This window comes from Palaemon carinicauda, chromosome 4 (genome assembly GCF_036898095.1).
Source record: "Palaemon carinicauda isolate YSFRI2023 chromosome 4, ASM3689809v2, whole genome shotgun sequence".
In the NCBI taxonomy this organism is placed as follows: Eukaryota; Metazoa; Arthropoda; class Malacostraca; order Decapoda; family Palaemonidae; genus Palaemon; species Palaemon carinicauda.
The window spans coordinates 164,434,474-164,462,097 of NC_090728.1; the positions used below are offsets into that span (position 1 = coordinate 164,434,474).

At 44.5% G+C, this 27,624-nt stretch overlaps 1 protein-coding gene across 1 annotated transcript in view; it reads right to left on the bottom strand.

Moving 5' to 3' along the window:
* ida (anaphase promoting complex subunit 5 ida) overlaps nucleotides 1–23,428 on the bottom strand; it is a 102,770-nt gene extending 79,342 nt beyond the window's left edge. The window contains exons 1-3 of the mRNA XM_068372638.1: nucleotides 23,297–23,428; nucleotides 17,114–17,271; nucleotides 837–913 (exon numbers count right to left, since the gene is read on the bottom strand). Of these exons, the coding sequence (XP_068228739.1) occupies nucleotides 837–913; nucleotides 17,114–17,258 (222 nt within the window). The 5' untranslated portion in view covers nucleotides 17,259–17,271; nucleotides 23,297–23,428. The remainder of the gene's footprint in view (nucleotides 1–836; nucleotides 914–17,113; nucleotides 17,272–23,296) is intronic.
* Nucleotides 23,429–27,624: the final 4,196 nt, after the last annotated feature.

Consider the following 27,624-nt stretch of genomic DNA (forward strand, 5'->3'; position numbering starts at 1 on the left):
AGCATCTATGCTTTACTTTCACATCAGGTGAAGTTCCATCCAAAATATGTACAAAAATTATCCGGTACAAAGAGCATGCTTCACACTTGGGGTTCATCCTCACTATGAACAACCCTCTCAGTTACTGAGTACCCTCACAGACCTTACAAGTACAGTGTATGGAAGTACACTTGAGTATTCTGCTACTTGACCTTTCTCCTTAACCCCTTCTCTGATAATCCTGAGGTTCTTATCTAATACTGCGAGTAACTGTTGGCACAAGCACAACATAACATTGCACTAGTAAGGAAATAGGCAACACTGGCCAGAGCCATCTCTACTTTCAAAGCAGTGAAAGGGCAAACCAGGAATGCCAAAAGAGGGACACAAACTCTTTCGATAAATATCAACATTGGGCACGGACATAGTTGTGGTGTCTTGGGTCCATATAGGAGAAAATCTCACCATGAAGAATTCAAGAGAAGGACTAAAACCCATGTTTGTGTATCAAACATATTTGATGGAGAATATTGTTTGTGACAAAATAAAATAGCTTATACTGTAGTAAGGAAAACTAAATAGAGAGGAATACTAAAGATCACTATTTTTTTTCTAATAAATTACTTCCAGTAAACACCATACCAACCAGAAAGCAAGCCAGGCAATATAAGTTTGTACTTTGAATCAATGGACCAAGATTAACGCTTATCCATAAACAATGTGAAACTACCGCACTTGGGTAAAAATTCATCAAATCCATTTAAACAAATTTAATCATAAAGGAATTTATATCACAAATTTCCATGAATTCATCAAGTATTCAAAAATCCTAACAAGTTGTATGCCAAATTACTAACCTGTACTAGTCTCACAGTCATCAAACATGTTGCTTTGCGTTCTTGGGGAGTTATATCAGGAGGCACACTATTACCATCTGTAAAAGACAATATATGACTAAGATTAGCAAATAAATTTTAATAATTAGTTTTAATAACAAATTTTAAAATTTGCATTTTTCCTAATTATACATGACCGAGTACTTCAACAGGAATATGACTTCAGCAAAACTGTAACGGCCATTGAAACTTACCGAGGTAGTTACGAATACCAACAGAGATGCGGGAATGGCCAGCCCACCTATCAGTCATCAAGACCAGCACTTTTGACCTTTAGGCCTAGAACTTGAGGGATGGTCAAGGCAAGAAGCATAACTTAAAGAACAAAGAATTCAGGTTTTTAAAAACAACAAATTTCTAGCTGGGTCAACTTTCCTGAGATTTGTCAGACAACCAGGTAGCCCATATGAATGCAAGAATAAAGAGTACACAGTCAAAGGAGAACCTATATCCTCGTACAAGATACAGTACATTGTCGGAATGCATCCATAGCTATAGAGAGAGAGAGAGAGAGAGAGAGAGAGAGAGAGAGAGAGAGAGAGAGAGAGAGAGAGAGAGAGAGAGAGAGAGAGAGAGAGAGGAGAGAGAGGGAGAGAGAGAGAGAGAGAGAGAGAGAGGAGAGAGAGAGAGAGAGAGAGGAGAGAGAGAGAGAGGAGAGAGAGAGAGAGAGAGAGAGAGAGAGAGAGAGAATATCTTTTTTTATAACTGAAATGCAAATTTATATTTTTCATCATGCCATCTTTTATGAAATATTACTTAAACATACTATATATATTAACCTCCGGTGATCTATTTTTAGTAATATAACTTCAATGCAAATGGATTATGACTGAATAGTTTACATGTGATAGCTATAAAGGTATCACGTATATTTGTTTGTTTTTCATTACTGTTTTGCCACTATAATTACTGTATTAATGATAAAATGTTATTTTGATAATAAAATAAATTTTTGAATATACTTACCCGGTGATTATAATAGCTGCAGCTCTGCTGCTCGACAGAAAACTCTACGGAAAAAATCCGCCAGCGATCGCTATGCAGGTAGGGGGTGTACTTCAACAGCGCCATCTGTCGTCCAAGTACCCAGTACTCATTGTAAACAAAGAACTCAATTTTCTCCTCGGTCCACTGCGTCTCTATTGGGGAGGAAGGGAGGGTCCTTTAATTTATAATCACCGGGTAAGTATATTCAAAAATTTATTTTATTATCAAAATAACATTTTTCAATATTTAACTTAGCCGGTGATTATAATAGCTGATTCACACCCAGGGGGGTGGGTAGAGACCAGCAATAAATGTTTACATTATTATGAGCTAAGGATTTTTTATTTCATTTTAGAAGTTATCAAAATAACAAAAATAAAATAAATAGGTACCTGGTAAGGAAGTCGACTTGAACAATTACTCTGCCTTTTTAAGTACGTCTTCCTTACGGAGCCTCGCGATCCTCTTAGGATGCTGAGCGACCCCTAAGATCTGAAGTATGAAGGGTTGCAACCCATACCACAGGACCTCATCAAAACCTCTTAATCTAGGCACTTCTCAAGAAAAGAATTTGACCACCCGCCAAATCAACCAGGATGCGAAAGGCTTCTTAGCCTTCCGGACAACCCAAAAACAACAATAAAAAACATTTCAAGAGAAAGATTAAAAAGGTTATGGAATTAGGGGATTGTAGTGGTTGAGCCCTCACCCACTACTGCACTCGCTGCTACGAATGGTCCCAGAGTGTAGCAGTTCTCGTAAAGAGACTGGACATCCTTAAGATAAAAAGACGCGAACACTGACTTGCTTCTCCAATAGGTTGCGTCCATTATACTTCGCAGAGATCTATTTTGTTTAAAGGCCACTGAAGTTGCGACAGCTCTAACTTCATGTGTCCTTACCTTCAGCAAAGCTTGGTCTTCTTCACTCAGATGTGAATGAGCTTCTCGTATTAATAGTCTGATAAAATAGGATAAAGCATTCTTTGACATAGGCAAAGATGGTTTCTTAACTGAACACCATAAAGCTTCTGACTGTCCTCGTAAAGGTTTAGTTCGTCTTAAATAGAACTTAAGAGCTCTCACAGGGCATAAGACTCTTTCTAGTTCATTTCCAACCATATTTGATAGGCTTGGAATATCGAACGATTTCGGCCAAGGACGAGAAGGTAGCTCGTTTTTGGCTAGAAAACCAAGTTGTAGAGAACATGTAGCCGTTTCAGATGGAAATCCGATGTTCCTGCTGAAGGCGTGAATCTCACTGACTCTTTTAGCTGTGGCTAAGCAAACCAGGAAAAGAGTCTTTAAAGTGAGATCTTTAAAGGAGGCTGATTGTAGCGGCTCGAACCTTTCTGACATGAGGAATCTTAGTACCACGTCTAAATTCCAACCAGGTGTAGCCAAACGACGCTCCTTTGTGGTCTCAAAAGACTTAAGGAGGTCCTGTAGATCTTTGTTGTTGGAAAGATCTAAGCCTCTGTGACGGAAGACTGATGCCAACATGCTTCTGTAACCCTTGATAGTGGGAGCTGAAAGAGATCGTTCTTTCCTCAGGTATAAAAGGAAGTCAGCTATTTGAGTTACAGAGGTACTGGTCGAGGATACCGATACTGACTTGCACCAGTTTCGGAAGACTTCCCACTTCGATTGGTAGACTCTAAGGGTGGATGTCCTCCTTGCTCTAGCAATCGCCCTGGCTGCCTCCTTCGAAAAACCTCTAGCTCTCGAGAGTCTTTCGATAGTCTGAAGGCAGTCAGACGAAGAGCGTGGAGGCCTTGGTGTACCTTCTTTACGTGTGGCTGACGTAGAAGGTCCACCCTTAGAGGAAGCGTTCTGGGAACGTCCACTAGCCATCGAAGTACCTCGGTGAACCATTCTCTCGCGGGCCAGAGGGGAGCAACTAACGTCAACCTTGTCCCTTCGTGAGAGGCGAACTTCTGCAGTACCTTGTTGACAATCTTGAACGGGGGGAATGCATATAGGTCTAGATGTGACCAATCTAGGAGAAAGGCATCTATATGAACTGCTGCTGGGTCCGGGATTGGTGAGCAATATATTGGGAGCCTCTTGGTCATCGAGGTTGCGAAGAGATCAATGGTTGGCTGGCCCCATGTGGCCCAAAGTCTCTTGCACACATCCTTGTGTAGGGTCCATTCTGTTGGAATGATTTGTCCCTTTCGACTGAGGCAATCTGCCATGACATTCAAGCTGCCTTGGATGAACCTCGTTACTAGCGAAATGTTTAGACCTTTTGACCAGGTGAGGAGGTCCCTTGCGATCTCGTACAACGTCAGTGAGTGGGTCCCTCCTTGCTTGGAGATGTACGCCAAAGCCGTGGTGTTGTCCGAGTTCACCTCCACCACTTTGCCTTGAAGGAGAGACTTGAAGCTTTTCAAGGCCAGATGAACTGCCAGTAGCTCCTTGCAGTTGATATGCATTGTCCTTTGACTCGAGTTCCAAGTTCCCGAGCATTCCCGACCGTCTAATGTCGCGCCCCAGCCTGTGTCCGATGCGTCCGAGAAGAGAACGTGGTTGGGAGTCTGAACAGTCAGGGGAAGACCCTCTCTAAGGTTGATATAGTCCTTTCACCAAGTCAGACCAGACTTTATCTTTCCGGAAACCGGGATCAAGACCGCTTCTAGCGTCTTGTCCTTTTTCCAGTGAAAAGCTAGGTGATATTGAAGAGGACGGAGGTGTAGTCTTCCTAACGATACGAACTGTTCCAGGGATGATAGTGTCTCTATCAGACTCATCCACTGCCTGACTGAACACCGTTCCTTCTTCAGCATGTTCTGGATGCATAACTGGGCTTGGCTCGTTCTGGGGGCCGACGGAAAAGCCTGAAAAGCTAGACTGTGAATCTCCATCCCTAAATACACAATAGTTTGGGATGGGACCACTTGAGACTTTTCCATATTGACAAGGAGACCCAATTCCTTGGTCAGATCTAGAGTCCACTTTAGATCCTTCAGACAGCGACGACTGGAAGAAGCTCTTAGAAGCCAGTCGTCCAAATACAGTAGAGGGAGGCTCGGATGTCCGCTAAATGAAGGAATTTGGCTACATTCCTCATCAGCCTCGTAAACACAAGAGGAGCTGTGCTTAGGCCAAAGCACAGGGCTTGAAACTGGTAGACAACCTTTTCATAAACAAATCTCAGAAAAGGTTAGGAGTCTGGGTGGATGGGGACGTGGAAGTATGCGTCCCTTAGGTCTAAAGAGACCATCCAGTCTTCCCTTCTGACCGCTGCTAGAACGGACTTTGTGGTCTCCATGGAGAACGTCTGCTTTGTGACAAAGACATTCAGCGCACTGACGTCTAGCACCGGCCTCCACCCTCCTGTCTTCTTTGCCACTAAGAAGAGACGGTTGTAGAAGCCCGGGGTTTGATGGTCCAGGACTTTGACTACCGCTCCCTTTTCTAGTAAGAGAGACACCTCCTGTTTCAATGCTCGTCTCTTGTCTTCCTCTCTGTACCTGGGAGAGAGATTGATGGGAGACGTTGCTAGAGGGGGTTTTCGTACAAACGGGATCTTGTACCCTCTCTCTGAGCAACTTCACAGTTTGTGCATCTGCGCCTCTCTTCTCCCAGGTCTGCCAGAAGTTCTTGAGTCTGGCTCCCACTGCTGTCTGAAGAAGCTGGCAGTCAGACTCTGCCTTTAAAGGACTTGGTTCCTTTCTTCTTTCCACGTCTCCCTTCGGCACGAGCACCTCCTCTGCTGGAGGCTCTGCCACGAAAGGGCGGAATAAATCGGGACGCTGGACTGTCCATCCTTGGTCTAGCTGACAAGGTAGGCAAAGGGGTGGCTTTGCGAGCAGAGGACGCAACCAGGTCATGAGTGTCCTTCTGTATCAAAGAAGCAGCAATCTCCTTAATCAAGTCCTCTGGAAAGAGGCACTTAGAAAGAGGAGCAAACAGAAGTTCGGATCTTTGACAAGGTGTCACTCCAGCTGACAGGAAAGAGCAAAGGTTCTCACGCTTCTTGAGGACTCCGGACACGAAAGATGCAGCAAGCTCATTAGATCCGTCACGTACGGCCTTGTCCATGCAGGACATGATGAGCAAGGAAGTTTCCTTCTCTGTCGGAGAGATCTTCCTGCTTAAAGCTCCCAGACACCAGTCTAAAAAGTTGAAGACCTCAAAGGCTCTAAATAACCCTTTCAAAAGGTGGTCTAGGTCCGAAGATGACCAACATATTTTCGAGCGTCTCATGGCTAGCCTGCGGGGAGAGTCTACAAGACTTGAGAAGTCGCCCTGGGCAGAGGCAGGAACTCCCAAGCCGAGAACTTCTCCCGTGGCATACCAGACGCTCGATTTAGAAGAGAGTTTAGCAGGGGGAAACATAAAGGCTGTCTTCCCTAGACTCTTTTTGGACTGCATCCATTCTCCTATCACTCTAAAGCTCTCTTGGACGAGCGTGCGAGGACGAGTCTAGTAAAGGCAGGCGAGGATGACGGCATACCTAATACAAACTCTGACGGAGGAGAGCGCGGAGCCACAGACACAAACTGGTCCGGAAACATCTCTTTGAACAGAGCTAGAACTTTTCTAAAGTCCAAAGAGGGTTGCGTGGACTTAGGCTCGTCAAGATCCGAATGTGGTTCATCAACGTGAGCGGCACCATCATCATCCGAAAGTCCATCATCCGAGTATTGAGGAGGAAGCGGCAATGGAGTAGGTAACGGCTGGTTAGCCGAGTCCGGTCGCACGGGTGCACGCGTGACTGAACCGGACGCAACGTCATGGAACTGTTGCCCAGTCTGTGAGCTGGCAACAACCATAGCAGCGCGGGGACGCACAGCGTCTACTCCAGACTGTCTAGCCTGATGCGGGTGAGCAGTGGCAACCACACTGGGTTGCGGAGGTTGACGCACCGCGTCAAAACAAAACAACTCTGACTGTTGTTGTGTCTCGCGAACGTCAACGGAAGGCTCCGTGCGTCGCTGAACGTCAACATGCGGCTGGCAGGGTACACTGGAACGCATGGGTGGCGGAACTCTCTCAACTGGAGTGCGCAAGAAGGTTGCCTCAGCGTCCACAGGACGCACAACCGAGTGTGTGGTTGGTTGTAGGCAAGAGGCTGGTGCAGCAGCAACCTTCTCCGCACGAAAGTCCTGCATCAGAGACGTTAATTGTGACTGCATGTTCTGCAGCAAAGACCACTTGGGGTCTGCAGGAGCAGGTGCGGCGACAGACGGTGTAACTGTCTGCGGCGGTACCGCTTTGCCTCTCTTAGGAGGTGAGCAGTCATCGGAAGACTGCAGCGAGTCCGAACTGACCCAGTGGCTACAACTGGGCCGTTGGACTTGCGCGGAAGGGACCGACTTGCGCTTAAGCGGTCGTGAGACCTTGGTCCATGGTTTCTTGCGAGAAACCTCTTCCGCAGACGAGGAATAAATGGGCTCTCTCGTCTTTGTGTGGGTGGGGCGATCTTGGTTAGATACGCCCGAAACCACGGAGGGAACGTCTGTTCGCTGATTAAAGCCTCTCGAACCCATTGGTCGTACGACATTGCTTCTCCCCTGGACTTGGGAGCTTGCAAGAGGTCCCGGACTAGGAAGACGACAGGCACGAACAGACGAACCCTCAAGCGCAACACTATCCACAACACTATCACTCACTTTATCACTTCCCACTGCACTTTTACACTTCAGCTCCTTGACGTCCGCCATGAGCTGGTTACGGTCACTAGCCAGGGACTCAACTCTCTCACCCAGAGCTTGGATGGCACGCATCATATCAGCCATCGAAGGTTCCTGAGTGCCAGAAGGGGGATTAGGAGCAACCACTACAGGGGAAGGAATAGGTTGTGGGGCATGAGGAGAGGAAAAATCAACAGAACGAGATGAACTTCTCCTGACTCTATCTCTCTCTAGCCTACGTGTATATTTTTGGAATTCGATAAAATCGAATTCCGAAAGCCCAACGCATTCCTCACATCGATCTTCCAATTGACAGGTTTTATCCCGACAATTGGAACAAACGGTGTGAGGATCGATAGAGGCCTTCGGAAGACGCCTTGAACAGTCCCTAGCATTACACTTCCTGAATTTTGGGACTTGAGAAGGGTCAGCCATTTTGAATTGGTCAAAGGGGAATTCAAAAACTATCCAAAGTCATCAACAAATAATCCGATATCAAAAAAAGAAAGCAAGGATTTATTGAAGAGAAAGCCTGCACAGCGAAAGCTCAAAACTAGAAAAGTGTACTTCACCAAATAGTTGTGAAAACAAATCCAGTTAGCAACAGCGAATTAGTAGGTCTTGCCGGTAGCACGACAGAGAGAAAATTGAGTTCTTTGTTTACAATGAGTACTGGGTACTTGGACGACAGATGGCGCTGTTGAAGTACACCCACTACCTGCATAGCGATCGCTGGCGGATTTTTTCCGTAGAGTTTTCTGTCGAGCAGCAGAGCTGCAGCTATTATAATCACCGGCTAAGTTAAATATTGAAAACTACATAGTATCATGTTATTACATCCGCAGTACACAGTATACAGTACAATGAGGGATGAAAAGGAAAGAGAAAACCTGAGAACAACAATGGCGCACTGTGCGACATTCCTATCAGAGTTGACACCTGTATGGTGACTAAAACCAGTAGGCCTGTATTGCTTGCGACCAACGTCATAAGCGCAAGTCTTGATGACGGATAGATGGGCGAGGCTTCTAACACAATCTGTTGGTAGTTACCAATATCATATTAAACTTTAATGACCGTTCCAGCTTTGAATAAGTTATACAACTAATAAAAAGGATGGTTTGTATTAATGTAGGAGCAAATTGGATATTAATTATAAAAAACAGATTTGTTTATGTAAAACAAAATATCAAACATTTTCAACGTAATTTTGATATTTCCTAACTATACAAACCTGAGTCCTTTAACAGAAGTACGTATAACTTCAGCAAAGATGCAACGGCCATTAAAACTTAATGAGGTACAGTAGTTATAACTACCTACACTCACTTTTGCAAATAGGCCTAGGACTTGCAGGGTGGTTGAGGAGGGAAGTGTAGCTTAAAGGACTCAGATTTGAAAAATTAGGAAAAAATGTTATTTTTATTAGTAAAATAAATTTTTGAATATACTTACCCGATAATCATGTAGCTGTCAACTCCGTTGCCCGACAGAATTCTATGGAGGGATACGCCAGCTATCACAATACTAGAAGGGGGTGTACTTACCAGCGCCACCTGTGGCCAGGTACTCAAGTACTTCTTGTTGACACCTCCTCAATTATTCCTCGGTCCACTGGTTCTCTATGGGGAGGAAGGGAGGGTCGATTAAATCATGATTATCGGGTAAGTATATTCAAAAATTTATTTTACTAATAAAAATAACATTTTTCAATATTAAACTTACCCGATAATCATGTAGCTGATTCACACCCAGGGGGGTGGGTGAAAACCAGTGTACAAGATTAAAGGATAGCTAAGTATCCCATATTTCATATAACAGTTATCTCAAATAACAATGAAATAATAAGTACCTGGTAAGGAAGTCGAATTGAACCGTTACTCTGCCTCTTTTTTAAGTTCGTCTTCCTTACTTAGCGCAGCGTTCCTCTTGGGAGGCTGAATCAACTCAAAGGTGCTAAAGTATACAGGGCTGCAACCCATACTAAAGGACCTCATCACAACCTTTAACCTCGGCGCTTCTCAAGAAAGAATTGACCACCCGCCAAATCAACAAGGATGTGGAAGGCTTCTTAGCCGACCGTACAACCCATAAAAAGTATTCAAGAGAAAGGTTAAAAGGTTATGGGATTATGGGAATGTAGTGGCTGAGCCCTCGCCTACTACTGCATTCGTTGCTACGAATGGTCCCAGGGTGTAGCAGTACTCGTAAAGAGACTGGACATCTTTGAGATAGAATGATGCGAACACTGACTTGCTTCTCCAATAGGTTGCATCCATAACACTCTGCAGAGAATGGCTCTGTTTGAAGGCCACTGAAGTAGCCACAGCTCCCACTTCATGTGTCCTTACCTTCAGCAAAGCAAGGTCTTCTTCCTTCAGATGAGAATGTGTTTCTCTAATCAGAAGCCTGAATAGTAAGAAACTGAGTTCTTAGAACTTGGAAAAGAAGGTTTCTTGATAGCACACTATAAGGCTTCTGATTGTCCTTGTAAAGGTTAAGACCTTTTTAGATAGTACCTAAGAGCTCTAACTGGGCAAAGTACTCTCTTCAGATCATTCCCCACCAAGTTGGACAGGCTTGGGATCTCGAACGACTTAGGCCAAGGACGTGAAGGAAGCTCGTTTAGCAAAAACCGAGCTGCAAGGAACATGTAGCCGTTTCAGAAGTGAAAACAATGATCCTGCTGAAGGCGTGGATCTCACTTACTCTTTTAGCTGTTGTCAAGCACACGAGGAAAAGAGTTTTTAATGTGAGGTCCTAAAAAGAGGCTGATTGGAGAGGTTCAAATCTTGATGACATAAGGAACCTTAGGACCACGTCTAGATTCCAGCCTGGAGTGGACAACCGACGTTCCTTTGAGGTCTCAAAAGACCTAGGGAGGTCCTGTAGATCTTTGTTGGTGGAAAGATCCAAGCCTCTGTGGCGGAAAACCGCTGCCAACATACTTCTGTAACCCTTGATCGTAGGAGCTGAAAGGGATCTTACTTTCCTTAGATATAACAGGAAGTCAGCAATCTGGGTTACAGTGGTACTGGTTGAGGAAACTGCATTGGTCTTGTACCAGCTACGGAAGACTTCCCCTTGAGACTGATAGATTCTGAGAGTGGATGTTCTCCTTGCTTTGGCAATCGCTCTGGCTGCCTCCTTCGAAAAGCCCCTAGCTCTTGAGAGTCTTTCGAAAGTCTGAAGGCAGTCAGACGAAGAGCGTGGAGGATTGGGTGTACCTTCTTTACGTGAGGTAGACTTAGAAGGTTCACTCCTAGAGGAAGAGTCCTGGGAATGTCGACCAGCCATTGCAGTACCTCTAAGAACCATTCTCTCGCGGGCCAGAGCGGAGCCAACCAACGTCAGCCGTGTCCCTTTGTGAGAGGAGAACTTCTGAAGTACCCTGTTGACAATCTTGAACGGCGGGAATGCATACAGGTCGAGATGGAACCAATCCAGCAGAAAAGCATCCACGTGAACTGCTGCTGGGTCTGGAATCGGAGAACAATACAACAGGAGTCTCTAGGTTATCGAGGTAGTGAACAGATCTATGGTTGGCTGACCCCACAGGGCCCAAAGTCTGCTGCAAACATTCTTGAGAAGGGTCCACTCTGTGGGGATGACCTGACCCTTCCGTCTGAGGTGATCTGCCATGACATTCATACCGCCCTGAATGAACCTCGTTACCAGTTAGCTTTCGATCTTTAGACCAGATGAGTAAGTCCCTTGCGATCTAGAACAACTTCCACGAAAGAGTCCCTCCCTGCTTGAAGATGTAAGCCAGGGCTGTGGTGTTGTCAGAGTCCACCTCCACCACTTTGTTAAGCTGGAGGGACTTGAAGTTTATCAAGGCCAGAATAACCGCCAACAACTCCTTGCAATTGATGTGAAGTGTCCTTTGCTCCTGATTCCATGTTCCCGAGCATTCTTGTCCGTCCAAAGTCGCACCCCAGCCCGTGTCTGATGCGTCCGAGAGGAGACGGCGGTCGTGTTTCTGAACAGCCAAATAGACTTCCTTGAGAAGAAAGCTGTTCTTACACCACGCGAGAGAAGACCTCCTCTCTTCGGAAACAGGAACTGAGACCGTCTCTAGCGTCATGTCCTTTATCCAGTGAGCAACTAGATGATACTGAAGGGGGGGGAGGTGGAGTCTCCCTAACACGATGAACAGGGCCAGCGATGAAAGTGTCCCTGTTAGACTCATCCACTACCTGACTGAGCATCGGTTCCTTCTCAGCATGCTCTGGATGCATTCTAGGGCTTGGAAGATCCTTGGGGCCGACGGAAAAGTCCGAAAAGCTCGACTCTGAAGATCCATACCCAAGGAGACAATAGTCTGGGATGGGACGAGCTGAGACTCCTCAAAATTGACCAGGAGGCCCAGTTCCTTGGTCAGATCCATAGTCCATTTGAAAATCTCCAGACAGCGACGACTTGTGGGAGCTCTTAAAAGCCAGTCGTCTGACGGAGCCGGACACAAGATCATGGTACTGCTGCACAGTCTGTGAACTGTCAATCATGGGCAAGCGAGGAAGTACAGTGACAACCCGAATCTGTCTAGACTGTCTGGGTCGTACAGACAACTCCTTATCGGGTTGCTGAGGTTGCCGCACTGCGTCACAACAAGTCACTTCTGTTGGTTGTTGAACGTCTTCCCCGTGACACATTGACTCCGTAAACAAAAAATCCTCTAACAAGGACTAAGCTTGGACTGCATGTCTTGCAACACAGCTCAAGGTCTATGGGAGCAGGTGTGGTAACAGACGGGATTAGCGACTGAAGTGGAACCATTACCTTCCCTGGAAGCATGTTATGCTTAAATAAAAGTCCATAAGAGGCTATGCAGCTAAAGGTTCCCTCCAAATGACAGAGTCCTCAAGGGAATATCAGAAGGAGGGAGAAAAGAACTTTCTCATCTACAGGGACCATATCCTAGAAAAGCTAAGTTCTCTCAGTGAGGGTTCACTGGTGCAAAAGCAGCAGACTAGAAGGTAACGTTATGAAACTGCTTGACAGTCTAGTGAGTTGGCAACAACCAAAGATGTGTGACTGAGAAGCATGCGGTAAGGTATGCAGAGCATGTTGTATGCAGAGTATGCTGTATGCAGAGCATGCTGTATGTAGAGCATGTTGTATGCAGAGCATGCTGAATGCAGAGCATGCTGTATGCAGAGCATGTTGTATGCAGAGCATGCTGAATGCAGAGCATGCTGTATGCAGAGCATGTTGTATGCAGAGCATGCTGTATGCAGAGCATGCTGAATGTAGAGCATGAGTAAGCAGAGCATGCTGTAAGCAGAGCATGCTGTATGTAGAGCATGCTGTAAGGTAAGCAGAGCGTGTGCATGGCGTTTAACATTTCTCAGAAATTCCATGACCAGTGCTAGAGTGCTTTATGCATGCTTGCATGGGGTTTTAATATCAACATAATATTTACCTTACATTCATAACTCATGATTCATATTTTTGCCATATTTTGCGATATTGTTAAAAATATATTGCAAGGAATACAAATATATTTTATAAGTAATACAAATAACCTCCATTATCATAAGGTTTGAAAATGGAGGTAAGGTATGCTGAACAGCAGAGTCAGAACGAGCTGGAACAACAATAGTTGTGGTTTCCTCTTCAAGACTCTATTGAGGGAACACCTGAGGCTCAGTCTGCAAAGGCTGAATAAAAGACAAGCAGAAGGAAGGCGCATGGGTGGAGGAGGCTGACTCCTAGCATGAGTGGATGAACCCAAGGGTTGCGCTTGCTGAGCGGTTGGCGGAAGCGGAGTAGCAAGTTCCAGTTCCTGTGGTGTGAGCGGAGCGCGATGAGGTAGAGGCTGCGCAGAACAAGGTAAATGTCTCGCAAGCTGAGGCTCCTGAGGCGCAAGGCTAAGGTGTTGTGGTGCTTGCCTTGTGGAGGGTTGAGCTCGCTGCAGCGAGAGCTGAGGAGACTGACTCATGGACGGGAGAGGTTGTTGTACCTCAACCGAGTGTTGCATCACTGGTGGAGCAGCAAGTGGAGGCGGAGGAAGAGAGGTATAATCCTCCTGATCCCATTGTAAAGGTTGCCTTAAGGAAGGCGGAGGCTGAACACCACTGGGAACAGCAAACTCAGAACGTGGCTCAACATCGTACGCCTGGCAGGTGGTACTGCGATCAGGCGGAGCGAGCGCAGGCGGAGCGAGCGCAGGCGGAGGGAGGGTAGGCGGAGGCGGAGGCGCAACACTCTCAGCCCGACACTCACGCATCAAGTCCGAAAGCTGTGCTTGCATGGACTGTAGTAGAGTCCACTTGGGGTCGGCAGACACTAAGGTCTGCTGAGGTAAAGCCTTAACAGCAGAGATCTGTTGCGGCAGAACCTTACTCCTCTTAGGCGGAGTGCATTCAACTGATGACTGAGGAGAGTCAGAGCTAACCCAATGACTGCATCCGGGTTGTTGAACTCTAACTTCGTACGTCTGGCATAGGTCTGGAATTTACGTTTAAGAGGTCTTGAGACCTGAGACCAGCGTTTTCTCCCCTATATTTCTTCTGCAGACGAGCAAAATAAGGGCTCAATCGTCTGCGGGTGGGAGTGACGGTCTCGGTAAGACACGCCCACAACCACCGAGGATACTTCTGTGCGCCGATCAAGGCCTGCTGAACCCTTTTGTCCTTCGACATTGCTTCTCCCCTGGGCTTGGGAGCTTGCAAGAGGTCCCGGACTGGGAGGACGACTGGCGCGCACAGAAGTACCCTCACGCACAACACTGACACACTTTGCGCTAATCACTTATCACTTTGATTTTCTGTTTGCACTTATTTCACTGAACTCGAAACTTTAAGTGGTTTGTACCTGAAACACGCAATTCTATCCTTTCTCAAAAGTTAGTAATTGCGAAAACAGAATTACAATGTAACAGAAAAATCTAATGAAAGATAAATAATTCAGTGGCTGGAAAGAGACTAAACACTAGATCACTCTAGAAACGTTTACCTTCTTCCCCTAAAGAGACTAGGGAGAAGAGCAAAAACGATAACAACGTTACTCGCTTGAATGAAACGTTTATCCTCCTCTTTCTCCCTCCGTCTCTATCTCTCTCTCTCTCTCTCTCTCTTGACTTAGAACCTGAGAGAAGAGCCCAATCATATATATCGTTAAAACATATTATTGTTAAAGGAAAAAACTGAAATATTTCCCAAAATGAAAAGTTCCTTTATTAGGATTAAAACCATTAAGTTAAGAAAGAATGAACAAAACGCTAGACACGGTTACTCTTACTGCAACGTGAAACCGTGAAAATTCTTTCTCTATCGTAACGATAGAGCGCAAGTTGAACGTTATGAACGTCAACAACTGCAGAGACAAAACAAAACGTTAGTTCAACTTTGAAAACAGTACTAGACTATCAAAGAAATTCTTTCAAAGACATTAAAATAGCATAATATGTTAACAGGTAAAACCGAAATGACGGGCTCAATGTTAATTAACTTCGGTACCAAGAAAAGACCGCCTACTATTAGGAAGGTCGAATATAAACAAATATAAAAATTAATTTTAATAAGTTTATAATAAAAGGAAGTTAATCGAAGAGGCGGAGAGATATAAAATAAATCTATAACTTTTGTTAAGCAAAATTAAGAAAGAGAGTCTATACTCTCTTAGACACCAACACTTCCGTCTAAGGGAAGGGTCGGCCATTTAAAGGTGAAAGAGAGTTCATACTCTCTTCGTCACCATAATTAATCAAATTAATTCCAAAAGCTAACTAAGCTAATATAGAAGTTTCCAGTAAAGCGACAGCCGAAATCAAAGAGAAATACTTCACCAAAGTCGTGAAAATACTCCAAGAACATAGCGTATCCCAGAACGTCTTGCCGGAAGCACGACAGAGGAATAATTGAGGAGGTGTCAACAAGAAGTACTTGAGTACCTGGCCACAGGTGGCGCTGGTAAGTACACCCCCTTCTAGTATTGTGATAGCTGGCGTATCCCTCCATAGAATTCTGTCGGGCAACGGAGTTGACAGCTACATGATTATCGGGTAAGTTTAATATTGAAAAAAAACAAATTCTTTTAAAATTTGTGATTTGTTCCTACACGAATACAAACCATCGTTCTTTAATAGCAGACTCTTCCTTAGGGTGGATGAGGTCCATATGAGCCACAATCTGGGTGGTTTAATTTTCCTGGGAAATATCAGACCATCTGGTCCCGTATAAGGGCAAAAGTGATGACTCCTGCCAACCTCCTAAATATCTCTGCATGATGTCACTGGCTTTAGGTTTGGACCCTACTAAGTGTAAATGGTAATTAGTCACAGGAGAAGCTACAGTAATCCCTTGCCATATGGCAGTCCACCATCCTTGAAGGAGGGATGATGGCCCCATCAGAGGTCGGAAGCCAATTGGGTGCCATCCAGCCCACTCAGAAGGTGATGTTGAAAAGAGCCCTCTCCTTATGACTACAACTGGCCTTCCTGAACTTCTTTGACCTTTTCTTCTTTTTCATCTTACAAAAGTCAGAATTAGAGTCAAAGGATGAAGAGGAGGAGGAAGAACAGTGTGCACACTTCTACCTCTTCCTGGCCCTCCAAGCAAAGGAGTTGAGCTCCCTCAAAAAAAGTTATGGAGGGCCTACCTGAAAGAACTTACTTAAGGAAGACCAAGACTTCCTTAGGTCATACTCATTGTCAGTAGTGTGCATGGAGATAAATGAAGATCTTCTTGCTTCTGAAGGGGTGCAGTGAACACTAGGGGTACCCCCACGCATCACCAAAACTTGAAAAGCCTGCCGATGCAGATCTGAGGGCTCCTTGTCTCTGATGCATACTCCCAGGGACCGAACCAAGAATGTATGCACAAGGTCAGCAGCTACAGTCACATCCCCTGAGGAGACCAAACAACTTCAAGGTTTTTTTTGGGCATTGCCAAGACACACCAAGGAAAGGCTACGCTCGCTTCTTTCCCTTCTAGCCAAATGACTGCCACTGCACAGAAGGCCACGACCAGCTCTCGGTGCCTGGGGATGACTGCAAACAATCATGCCCCTACAAGAGACAGACAGTGTGGATCTACAGCCAAGTGCAATATCCACCCTTCCCCCAGTTCCAGTACGTGCCTGGGGATGACTGCAAACAATCATGCCCCTACAAGAGACAGACAGTGTGGATCTACAGCCAAGTGCAATATCCACCCTTCCCCCAGTTCCAGTACGTGCCTGGGGATGACTGCAAACAATCATGCCCCTACAAGAGACAGACAGTGTGGATCTACAGCCAAGTGCAATATCCACCCTTCCCCCAAGCAAGTAAGAATATTTTTCTCAATATCCATCACAAATCCAACAAACTGCAAGACATAAATAAAATAAAAAAGTTTGGGTCGACAGTACATGCATATTTGTCAGCGGCCAAATCAAGAGAGAGTTATTCTGGCTGGGAAAAAGAGAGCAAGGCTTCTTGAACACACCCTTCACTTGTCAGTTAACCACTTGCTAACAATTCTAATGACAATATCCAGCTCCAGATGAATCAATCTTCCTAAGTAAACAACGACGGTTTGTATATTATGTAGGAACAAATTCCTTTACCTTACACTATATGGTTTAAATTTACCTATCATAAAATGAAATGGAAAACACTAACCTGGAGGTCTACAATCCCAATATTTAGGACGCAATCTTGCATATCTTTCAATGAAGAGTAAAATGGAAATGCTATGAGGAGTAACCACATCTTTCTCTTTCCTACTTCCAGACCCTGATAATGGCCCACTCATTCCTCCAATCATCTTTTCATATGATCTGAAATCAATAATAAAATATCACAAATTTTATAAGCTATTTGCATTTTTGCTAACTATACAAACCTCAGTCCTTTATAGGAGTATAATTCCAGCCAAGTCGATATCATACTCCTATTAAAGGACAAAGGTTTGTATATAGTACATCTTAGAACAAACAGGTGTTACATCTATCCTTAATACTAGTTCTTAAATTAACAAAATAACAAAGTACTGTGGGGTACTTTCTAGACTTACTGCACTACAAATATGAATGTACAGTACAGCATTTATACATACTGTATATATTCTCGAGAGCAGCAACACATGATATGACGAATTTTAAAAGTACCCATAATTTGTATTTTCATAACTATACAAATACGAGTGTCTTCAGACACACTGGAACCGCCTTTATATTCAATGGGGGAGGCCCTGCCCTGCCCACCTGTCAGTCAGATATGTCTGCGACTTACAATATGGCCAAGGCATTAACCCTTTTACCCCCAGGCTATTTGGAAATTTCCAACCCTTAACCCCCAGGGGTTATTTTTTTTTCAAGCACACTTTGCAGTATATTTTTTTCAAATTGCTCTAACAGCCTTAATTTTCGTCATAGAGAGGTTGGTCTCATTCTCTTGGAAAAAGCCTGAAGTTTCTCTAAAAATTGTCAAAAATATGCAAAAAAAAAATTTAAATGGCAGTTTTTTGCAAAGACGTACCGATACGTCCATGGGGGTAAAGAGATGAGTTTTGTGAAACGTACCAGTACGTCCTTTGGGGGTAAAAGGGTTAAGTGTAACTTGAAGAGCGCGGGTTTATACATACATACATATACCAAGGCAATTCCCCAATTTTGGGGGGTAGCCGACATCAAACAAATGAAACAAAAAAGGGGACCTCTCCTCTCTACGTTCCTCCCAGCCTGACAAGGGACTTAACCGAGTTTGGCTGGTCCTGCTAGGGTGCCAAAGCCCACCCTCCCCAGTTATCCACCACAGATGAAGCTTCATAACACTAAATACCCTACTGCTGCTACCTCCGCGGTCATCCAAGGCACTGGAGGAAGCAGCAGGGCCTACCAGAACTGCGTCACAATCGCTCGCCATTCATTCCTATTTCTAGCATGCTCTCTTGCCTCTCTCACATCTATCCTCCTATCACCCAGAGCTTTCTTCACACCATCCATCCACCCAAACCTTGGCCTTCATCTTATACTTCTCCCATCAACTCTTGCATTCATCCCCTTCTTTAGCAGACAGCCATTTTCCATTCTCTCAACATGGCCAAACCACCTCAACACATTCATATCCACTCTAGCTGCTAACTCATTTCTTACACCCGTTCTCACTCTCACCACTTCGTTCCTAACCCTATCTACTCAAGATACACCAGCCATACTCCTTGGACACTTCATCTCAAACACATTCAATTTCTGTCTCTCCGTCACTTTCATTCCCCACAACTCCGATCCATACATCACAGTTGGTACAATCACTTCCTCATACAGAACTCTCTTTACATTCATGCCCAAACCTCTATTTTTTACCACTCCCTTAACTGCCCCCAACACTTTGCATCCTTCATTCACTCTCTGACGTACATCTGCTTCCACTCCACCATTTGCTGCAACAACAGACCCCAAGTACTTAAACTGATCCACCTCTTCAAGTAACTCTCCATTCAACATGACATTCAACCTCGCACCACCTTCCCTTCCCCTACATCTCATAACCTTACTCTTACCCACATTAACTCTCAACTTCCTTCTCTCATACACCCTTCCAAATTGTCACTAATCGGCCAAGCTTCTCTTCCTCATCTGCAACCAGTACAGTATCATCCGCAAACAACAACTGATTTACCTCCCATTCATGGTCATTCTCGTCTACCAGTTTCAATCCTCGTCCAAGCACTCGAGCATTCACCTTTCTCACCACTCCATCAACATACAAGTTAAACAACCACGGCGACATCACACATCCCTGTCTCAGCCCCACTCTCACCGGAAACTAATCGCTTAGTTCATTTCCTATCCTAACACATGCTTTACTACCTTTGTGGAAACTTTTCACTGCTTGCAACAACCTTCCACCAACTCCATATAACCTCATCACATTCCACACTGATTCCCTATCATCTCTATTATATGCTTTCTCCAGATCCATAAACGCAACATACTACACCCCCTTACCTTTTGCTAAATATTTCTCGGGTTTATATAGCGAGGAAAAATCACATTATTAACAGTACAGTAATTTGTATATTTCCTACCTATAAAAATCCAAGTTTTATAATAGAAGTAAGACTTAAGTGAAGCTAGAACTGCTGTTTAAATTTTCAATGTGGTAGTACAGTAGTAGTAGTTGGCAGATACCAAGTTGGTGCTGGCCACCTGCCAGGTAGCGTAACCTTCACTTTGACCTTACCCAAGGACTTGAGGGATGCTTGAGAAAGGCAGTGTAATTTAAAGACCTTAGATTACAAATTTGCGATTTGTTCCTACATGAATACAAACTATCTTCAATTAATTGGAGAGTCATCCTTTCAAGGGCGAAAGTCCCTATAACCAAGACTAGCTGGCTTACGAACTCAGGAAATGTCAGTGTACTTTTTGTCATGCGGAAAAGCGAAAGTGAGGACTCCTATCAACCTCATAAAAACCTGAGCATGAAGATGCTGCAGGTGTTTGGCTAGGTCCCTGCTAGGGGAGTGACACTAGCAAAAGAAGAGTAGTTGTACCGATACTTTGATAACATCAGCAAATCTGAACATCGCCCATTGTGTGGAATTTGGTAGCCGTCAGGATGTCCTGAAATCAACATCATCCACAGACTGAGTAATTAGTAAATCTGGAAAGCAGGTGGAGAGGTGAAGGTATCTAGAAGTAACATGTGTACTGGAAGAGATCCCAAATGCTGTTGATATTCCTAGAAAAACTTTATTACGTTCTTTTTATTAAGGATGATTGATTTGTTTGAATGTAATGTGGGAATACAGTACTTGATCTAGAACTTAACAGCAGTATACTGTAAGTTCTAAATTTAGATCATCCAGGAGGCGAACAGTCTTTCGATGGCAATACTTAAAGTGTAAGAAGTCATTTGCCATGCACAAAAATGAGGGGTCACTGATCCTACACAATGCTCTTGATGATTGAGCATTTCTGCTAGGACATTCCTATTGTTAGAATGGATCTTGTGTACAACTCTATCACGTTGCCGGCTATCCAGGTGCATACAGTATCTGCTTGCCCAATCGCAAGGGGTTTATAAAACTATACCCCTTTGCATGTACAGTACTGTAGATGTAAATCATGAAGGTGGAGTTGATCTTCTTCCATACTAACAAATTACTTATTTAACCCAGTTGGGAAGATAACAATAGTGTTGCTTGGACTTCCAGTAGGTTGAAAACAGGTGTTTACTTCCATTTCCCTGAGGTCTTCAGGGACATCAAGTGTACCATACCCTCCTTGGACTTGTCTATGAACAGCAGGAACCCTGAAGGTGGGATTCTAGAGGAATTCCCCCTCAAAGGATATGACCAATCAGCCACCAAGGCCAGGCATACCATGTTTCCTATTCCACTGAAACCAAATAACAGGGAAATCATTGGGTGCTTACTAGTGATGCTTCAAACAATCCTGTAGCAATCATAAGTGTGGGAGGCCGTATAGACCAAGTTCCCGATGATGAGGGAAGTCTCAAAACCCATTGATACAGTCCTGGAGCATTGCCTCCTGGAGGGAGACAGGACAAGTCAAGGTAATTCTATACAATAGCTTCGCCACTAATGATTTAGATGTTTTTTTTTTTCTTTTTTGATGAATTACTTAGTGCCTTATCAAAAGCCGACCTTTTTTTTTTTTTTTTTTTGAGGAGAAACGGTACTTTTACCCTATGTGTAAACCTTTCCAATCTTGGGGGACCACCCTTAGGAAACCAGGGATTTTGGGTGGGGAATGAATTAAAAGAATCCGTTTTAACTTACGAATAATGGCACATGTAGAATTATCAATAAACAAGGCCACCAACTAACCTAAACAAACTACCTAACCTGACCTAACCTAACCTAGTAGCCGTATCCTTGCCTAAAGGGGGGTACTAACCCCCCCTTACACAGCCATATTAAATATAAGACAGCCTAAAACCCTTTGTGTACTTAGGTTGGAGGGTATAGGTGAGCTGCACCTTTCCGACAATACCCAATGCACAATAACCTCACAAATGAATGAGTACCAATCATTTATAGTTTTGTGATAAATTCTTAATTCATTTTCAGCAAATTTATAACTAAATCTAACACCAATATAATTATATAAAAATATCAAATTAGATTCTATATCTAAATGAGACTTTTCAAACCAAGTTCCCTTAAAAAATGGATACATAAAACTACACCTTTTTTCAACTTTTTTCTTGTTTTTCAATACAACATGCCTTCTCTCACACCAAAATGCATTTTTGTTATATCAAGTCGGCACTTAGAACCAGAGGTGGGGCAAATAGTGTCACTTTCACTTTTAATAACACCGTGATCTTGGCAGTACTTTATCATTCTTTCGATGTTACCATAATAATGCAAAACAAAATATTTATAATTTAAATAACAATTGAGACAAGAACCTGGGAGAAAATCCACAGAAATTGAAGTCAAAATAGATGGTAAATGAGAAACCGCACCAAAAGTTGTAGGTTCACACGCCTCCATGGCTCTTAAAAGACAGAAAAATTAGCTGTTGAAATTGTGTGAAAAGTGTCGATAAGTATTTTTCCTAGTAAAACTGTCACCTGATTGGGTATTAAAGTCACGTGATTCCAGTTTTGTTCAAATGCTAGTCCCAAGTAAAATGTGGATAATCATCATTGGTTAAAAACTATGACGTTTGGGCAACGTCTCACTACGTAGAATATAGTCGATCATGTAATAATGACATAATCTACGTTTTAATGTACGAACAAACGAGAGTTCGGTCTGAAGAGGAATTTCAGAGAGTTATGAAGTCAATGGACTTAGTTTTTTCTGGTGGGTCTAATTTAATTTTGATTTTCAAACCACTTCTAGACCTACCGCCGCTTAAATTTATATAACAAATGAAACCTTGGACTTCCCTCTTCTCTTTTTAGCAAACCCCGAGTTCCCACTGGGGGTCCCCCATTATTGTGGGATATAGATATATATATTTCTAAAAATATTCATTTACGACGGGTACGAGTGTCATTTTCGAAGAGAGCATAATTTTTTCTATAAGAATAATTAGTTATTTTCCTAGGTTACATTGCCCTGTAATACATTACAATACCAAAACGGGACATCAACTAACCTAAACTTTCCCCACTAACCTAACCTACAAGTCGTGTCCTTACCTACATACCTAACGGGACCTCTTACACTGCCGTATTCTAAGCTAGCCGTAATAAAACATAGAGGTGGCCGCTATCATACATACACCCACTCATTAAAGGCTTAGTGGAGCCTCCCAGAAGTCATACACCTATCAAAGGTTGAGGGTTTGTATTATGCATAGGAACAAACGAACAAGAGCTCAGTCTGAAGAGGAATTCGAGGTCAACTTCAAATGGAAATGTATGTGTAGGCATAGGGAAAATGTGCTATAACCAGAGAGAAGGATCCAATGTAGTACTGTCTGGCCAGTAAAAGGATCTATAACTTTCTAGCGGTAGTATTTCAACGGTTGGCTGGTGGCCTGGCCTGGCCTACTACCTAGCTGTCAAATAGTTGTCAAGCATACTACCAGTAAGTTAGGCTACTTGGTAATTTTCTGGTACCACAGACGGTATAAAACTAACAACAGTAACTCTCGCTAGTTAGAAAATTCTGCAGCTTTCTCGAGTGTGATAGTATAGCCACAATTTCAGAGGGAAACGATCAAATTCAAATGCATCAAAATCACATGGAACATTCATCCTTCTAACATAATACTACATTTTAAGGTAATATATACCTATGATATTATTGTATAGTAGAATGCTTAGTCTCGAGTAAAATATACATTCTTAACTTTTAACCACTAATTATATTACCACGGGCCCACAGATAGCACAAGCAGCAGAGTTTCACCTCAATGAACAAAACACTTTTGAAAACAACAAATCGGAAGTTCGAAACAACAAAAAGTAATCTGCGATCGCAGCTTGGGTGACAGCTGTGCTAACAACCTTTGCAACGTCACCTCTAATAACCAGTCAAAAATGAAGAAGGGCAATTAATTGAAAACTTACAAAGCGTAAAGAAGAAATTTGAAAAAATTTTCATGTACCTATTTCCAAAGAAAATCTGCAGATGAAATAAACAAATTAATATTAAATGACATTGATGAAACAGCTGAAACTTTAAACTAGACGGCAGTGTTAGGCAAGGGCGATGACAATTAAATGAAAGTTGAATAAAAATACAACCTAGTTCATATTGGTTGGAAAGAAAAACCCATTGGAACCTTGTGTGACACCTAAATGAATATCAATATCAACTGGGTCCCGATATCTAGTATCACTTCCCTGAAATTTGCCTCTCAATTCTCAAATATGCCATAGATAATGAAGTAAGAATCGCTGGATATCACCTTATGACCATTGCTTTTGTAAAGAAGTATCTGGATATATATTCTGTGATGAAACTCTCTCTCTCTCTCTCTCTCTCTCTCTCTCTCTCTCTCTCTCTCTCTCTCTCTCTCTCTCTCTCTTATATGGAGGAGAATTTTGTGAGATGTACCACCACTAGACTACAGACCCGAAAACAAATTATTTTATTGAGAAGGTGGATAATCTAACGAAGAATATGGACTAGATTAAGTTAACACTTCAAACACAAGTGGCCCTCCCCCCCCCAAAAAAAAAAGACACACTGACAAAGTTAAGAAAAAACAATTAGTAACTAAATAAAAAAAACATCAACAGCAATCATTAACAGGAAAAATGGGGTTGAAATCCACTTAACGATACAAAAACTTAATCAGGCAATGAAGCCGAGCCTTTAATGAAAATCCAAGCAGCAAGAAGCCGGGCAATGAAGCCGAGCTTCTTTCAGGCCAGGCAATGAAGCCGAGCCTTTAATGAAAATCCAAGCAGCACAAAGCCGGGCAATGAAGCCGAGCCTCTTTCGGGCCAGGTAATGAAGCCGAGCCAGTAAATGAAAATCCAAGCAGCACGAAGTCGGGCAATAAAGCCGAGCTTCTTTCGGGCCCGGCAATGAAGCTGAGGCTTTAATGAAAATCCAAGCAGCACGAAGCCGGGCAATGAAGCCGAGCTTCTTTCGGGCCCAGCAATGAAGCCGAGCTTCTTTCGGGTCCGGCAACGAAGCCGAGCTTCTTTCGGGCCCGGCAATGAAGCCGAGCCTTTAATGAAAATCCAAACAGCACGAAGCCGGGCAATGAAGCCGAGCTTCTTTCGGGCCAGGCAATAAAGCCGAGCCTTTAATAAAAATCCAAACAGCACGAAGCCGGGCAATGAAGCCGAGCTTCTTTCGGGCCTGGCAATGAAGCCGAGCCTTTAATGAAAATCCAAACAGCACGAAGCCGGGCAATGAAGCCGAGCTTCTTTCGGGCCAGGTAATGAAGCCGAGCCTTTAATGAAAATCCAAACAGCACGAAGCCGGGCAATGAAGCCGAGCTTCTTTCAGGCCAGGCAATAAAGCCGAGCCTTTAATAAAAATCCAAACAGCACGAAGCCGAGCAATGAAGCCGAGCTTTTTTCGGACCAGGCAATGGAGCCGAGCCTTTAATAAAAATCCAAACAGCACGAAGCCGGGCAATGAAGCCGAGCTTCTTTCGGGCCTGGCAATGAAGCCGAGCCTTTAATGAAAATCCAAACAGCACGAAGCCGGGCAATGAAGCCGAGCTTCTTTCGGGCCAGGTAATGAAGCCGAGCCTTTAATGAAAATCCAAACAGCACGAAGCCGGGCAATGAAGCCGAGCTTCTTTCAGGCAAGGCAATAAAGCCGAGCCTTTAATAAAAATCCAAACAGCACGAAGCCGAGCAATGAAGCCGAGCTTCTTTCGGGCCCGGCAATGAAGCCGAGCCTTTAATAAAAATCCAAACAGCACGAAGCCGGGCAATGAAGCCGAGCTTCTTTCGGGCCAGGTAATGAAGCCGAGCCTTTAATGAAAATCCAAACAGCACGAAGCCGGGCAATGAAGCCGAGCTTCTTTCAGGCAAGGCAATAAAGCCGAGCCTTTAATAAAAATCCAAACAGCACGAAGCCGGGCAATGAAGCCGAGCTTCTTTCGGGCCAGGCAGTGAAGCCGAGCCTTTAACAAAAATCCAAACAGCACGAAGCCGGGCAATGAAGCCGAGCTTCTTTCGGGCCAGGCAGTGAAGCCGAGCCTTTAACAAAAATCCAAACAGCATGAAGCCAGGCAATGAAGCCGCGCTTCTTTCGGGCCAGGCAATGAAGCCGAGCTTCTCTCGGGCCTGGCAATGAAGCCGAGCTTTTAATAAAAATCCAAACAGCACGAAGCCGGGCAATGAAGCCGAGCTTCTTTCGGGCCAGGCAATGAAGCCGAGCTTCTTTCGGGCCAGGCAATGAAGCCGAGCTTCTTTCGGGCCAGGCAGTGAAGCCGAGCTTCTTTCGGGCCAGGCAATGAAGCCGAGCCTTTAATAAAAATCCAAACAGCACGAAGCCGGGCAATGAAGCCGAGCTTCTTTCGGGCCAGTCAATGAAGCCCAGCCTTTAATAAAAATCCAAACAGCACGAAGCCGGGCAATGAAGCCGAGCTTCTTTCGGGCCAGTCAATGAAGCCGAGCCTTTAATAAAAATCCAAACAGCACGAAGCCGGGCAATGAAGCCGAGCTTCTTTCGGGCCAGTCAATGAAGCCGAGCCTTTAATAAAAATCCAAACAGCACGAAGCCGGGCAATGAAGCCGAGCTTCTTTCCGGCCAGTCAATGAAGCCGAGCCTTTAATAAAAATCCAAACAGCACAAAGCCGGGCAATGAAGCCGAGCTTCTTTCGGGCCAGTCAATGAAGCCGAGCCTTTAATAAAAATCCAAACAGCACGAAGCCGGGCAATGAAGCCGAGCTTCTTTCCGGCCAGTCAATGAAGCCGAGCCTTTAATAAAAATCCAAACAGCACGAAGCCGGGCAATGAAGCCGAGCTTCTTTCGGGCCAGTCAATGAAGCCGAGCCTTTAATAAAAATCCAAACAGCACGAAGCCGGGCAATGAAGCCGAGCTTCTTTTGGGCCAGTCAATGAAGCCGAGCCTTTAATAAAAATCCAAACAGCACGAAGCCGGGCAATGAAGCCGAGCTTCTTTCGGGCCAGGCAGTGAAGCCGAGCCTTTAATAAAAATCCAAACAGCACGAAGCCGGGCAATGAAGCCGAGCTTCTTTCGGGCCAGGCAGTGAAGCCGAGCCTTTAATAAAAATCCAAACAGCACGAAGCCGGGCAATGAAGCCGAGCTTCTTTCGGGCCAGGCAGTGAAGCCGAGCCTTTAACAAAAATCCAAACAGCACGAAGCCGGGCAATGAAGCCGAGCTTCTTTCGGGCCAGGCAGCGAAGCCGAGCCTTTAACAAAAATCCAAACAGCACGAAGCCGGGCAATGAAGCCGAGCTTCTTTCGGGCCAGGCAATGAAGCCGAGCTTCTTTCGGGCCAGGCAATGAAGCCGAGCTTCTTTCGGGCCAGGCAATGAAGCCGAGCTTTTAATAAAAATCCAAACAGCACGAAGCCGGGCAATGAAGCCGAGATTCTTTCGGGCCAGGCAATGAAGCCGAGCTTCTTTCGGGCCAGGCAATGAAGCCGAGCTTCTTTCGGGCCTGGCAATGAAGCCGAGCCTTTAATAAAAATCCAAACAGCACGAACCCGGGCAGTGAAGCCGAGCTTCTTTCGGGCCAGTCAATGAAGCCCAGCCTTTAATAAAAATCCAAACAGCACGAAGCCGGGCAGTGAAGCCGAGCTTCTTTCGGGCCAGTCAATGAAGCCCAGCCTTTAATAAAAATCCAAACAGCACGAAGCCGGGCAGTGAAGCCGAGCTTCTTTCGGGCCAGGCAGTGAAGCCGAGCCTTTAATAAAAATCCAAACAGCACGAAGCCGGGCAGTGAAGCCGAGCTTCTTTCGGGCCAGTCAATGAAGCCGAGCCTTTAATAAAAATCCAAACAGCACGAAGCCGGGCAATGAAGCCGAGCTTCTTTCGGGCCAGTCAATGAAGCCGAGCCTTTAATAAAAATCCAAACAGCACGAAGCCGGGCAATGAAGCCGAGCTTCTTTCGGGCCAGTCAATGAAGCCGAGCCTTTAATAAAAATCCAAACAGCACGAAGCCGGGCAATGAAGCCGAGCTTCTTTCGGGCCAGTCAATGAAGCCCAGCCTTTAATAAAAATCCAAACAGCACGAAGCCGGGCAATGAAGCCGAGCTTC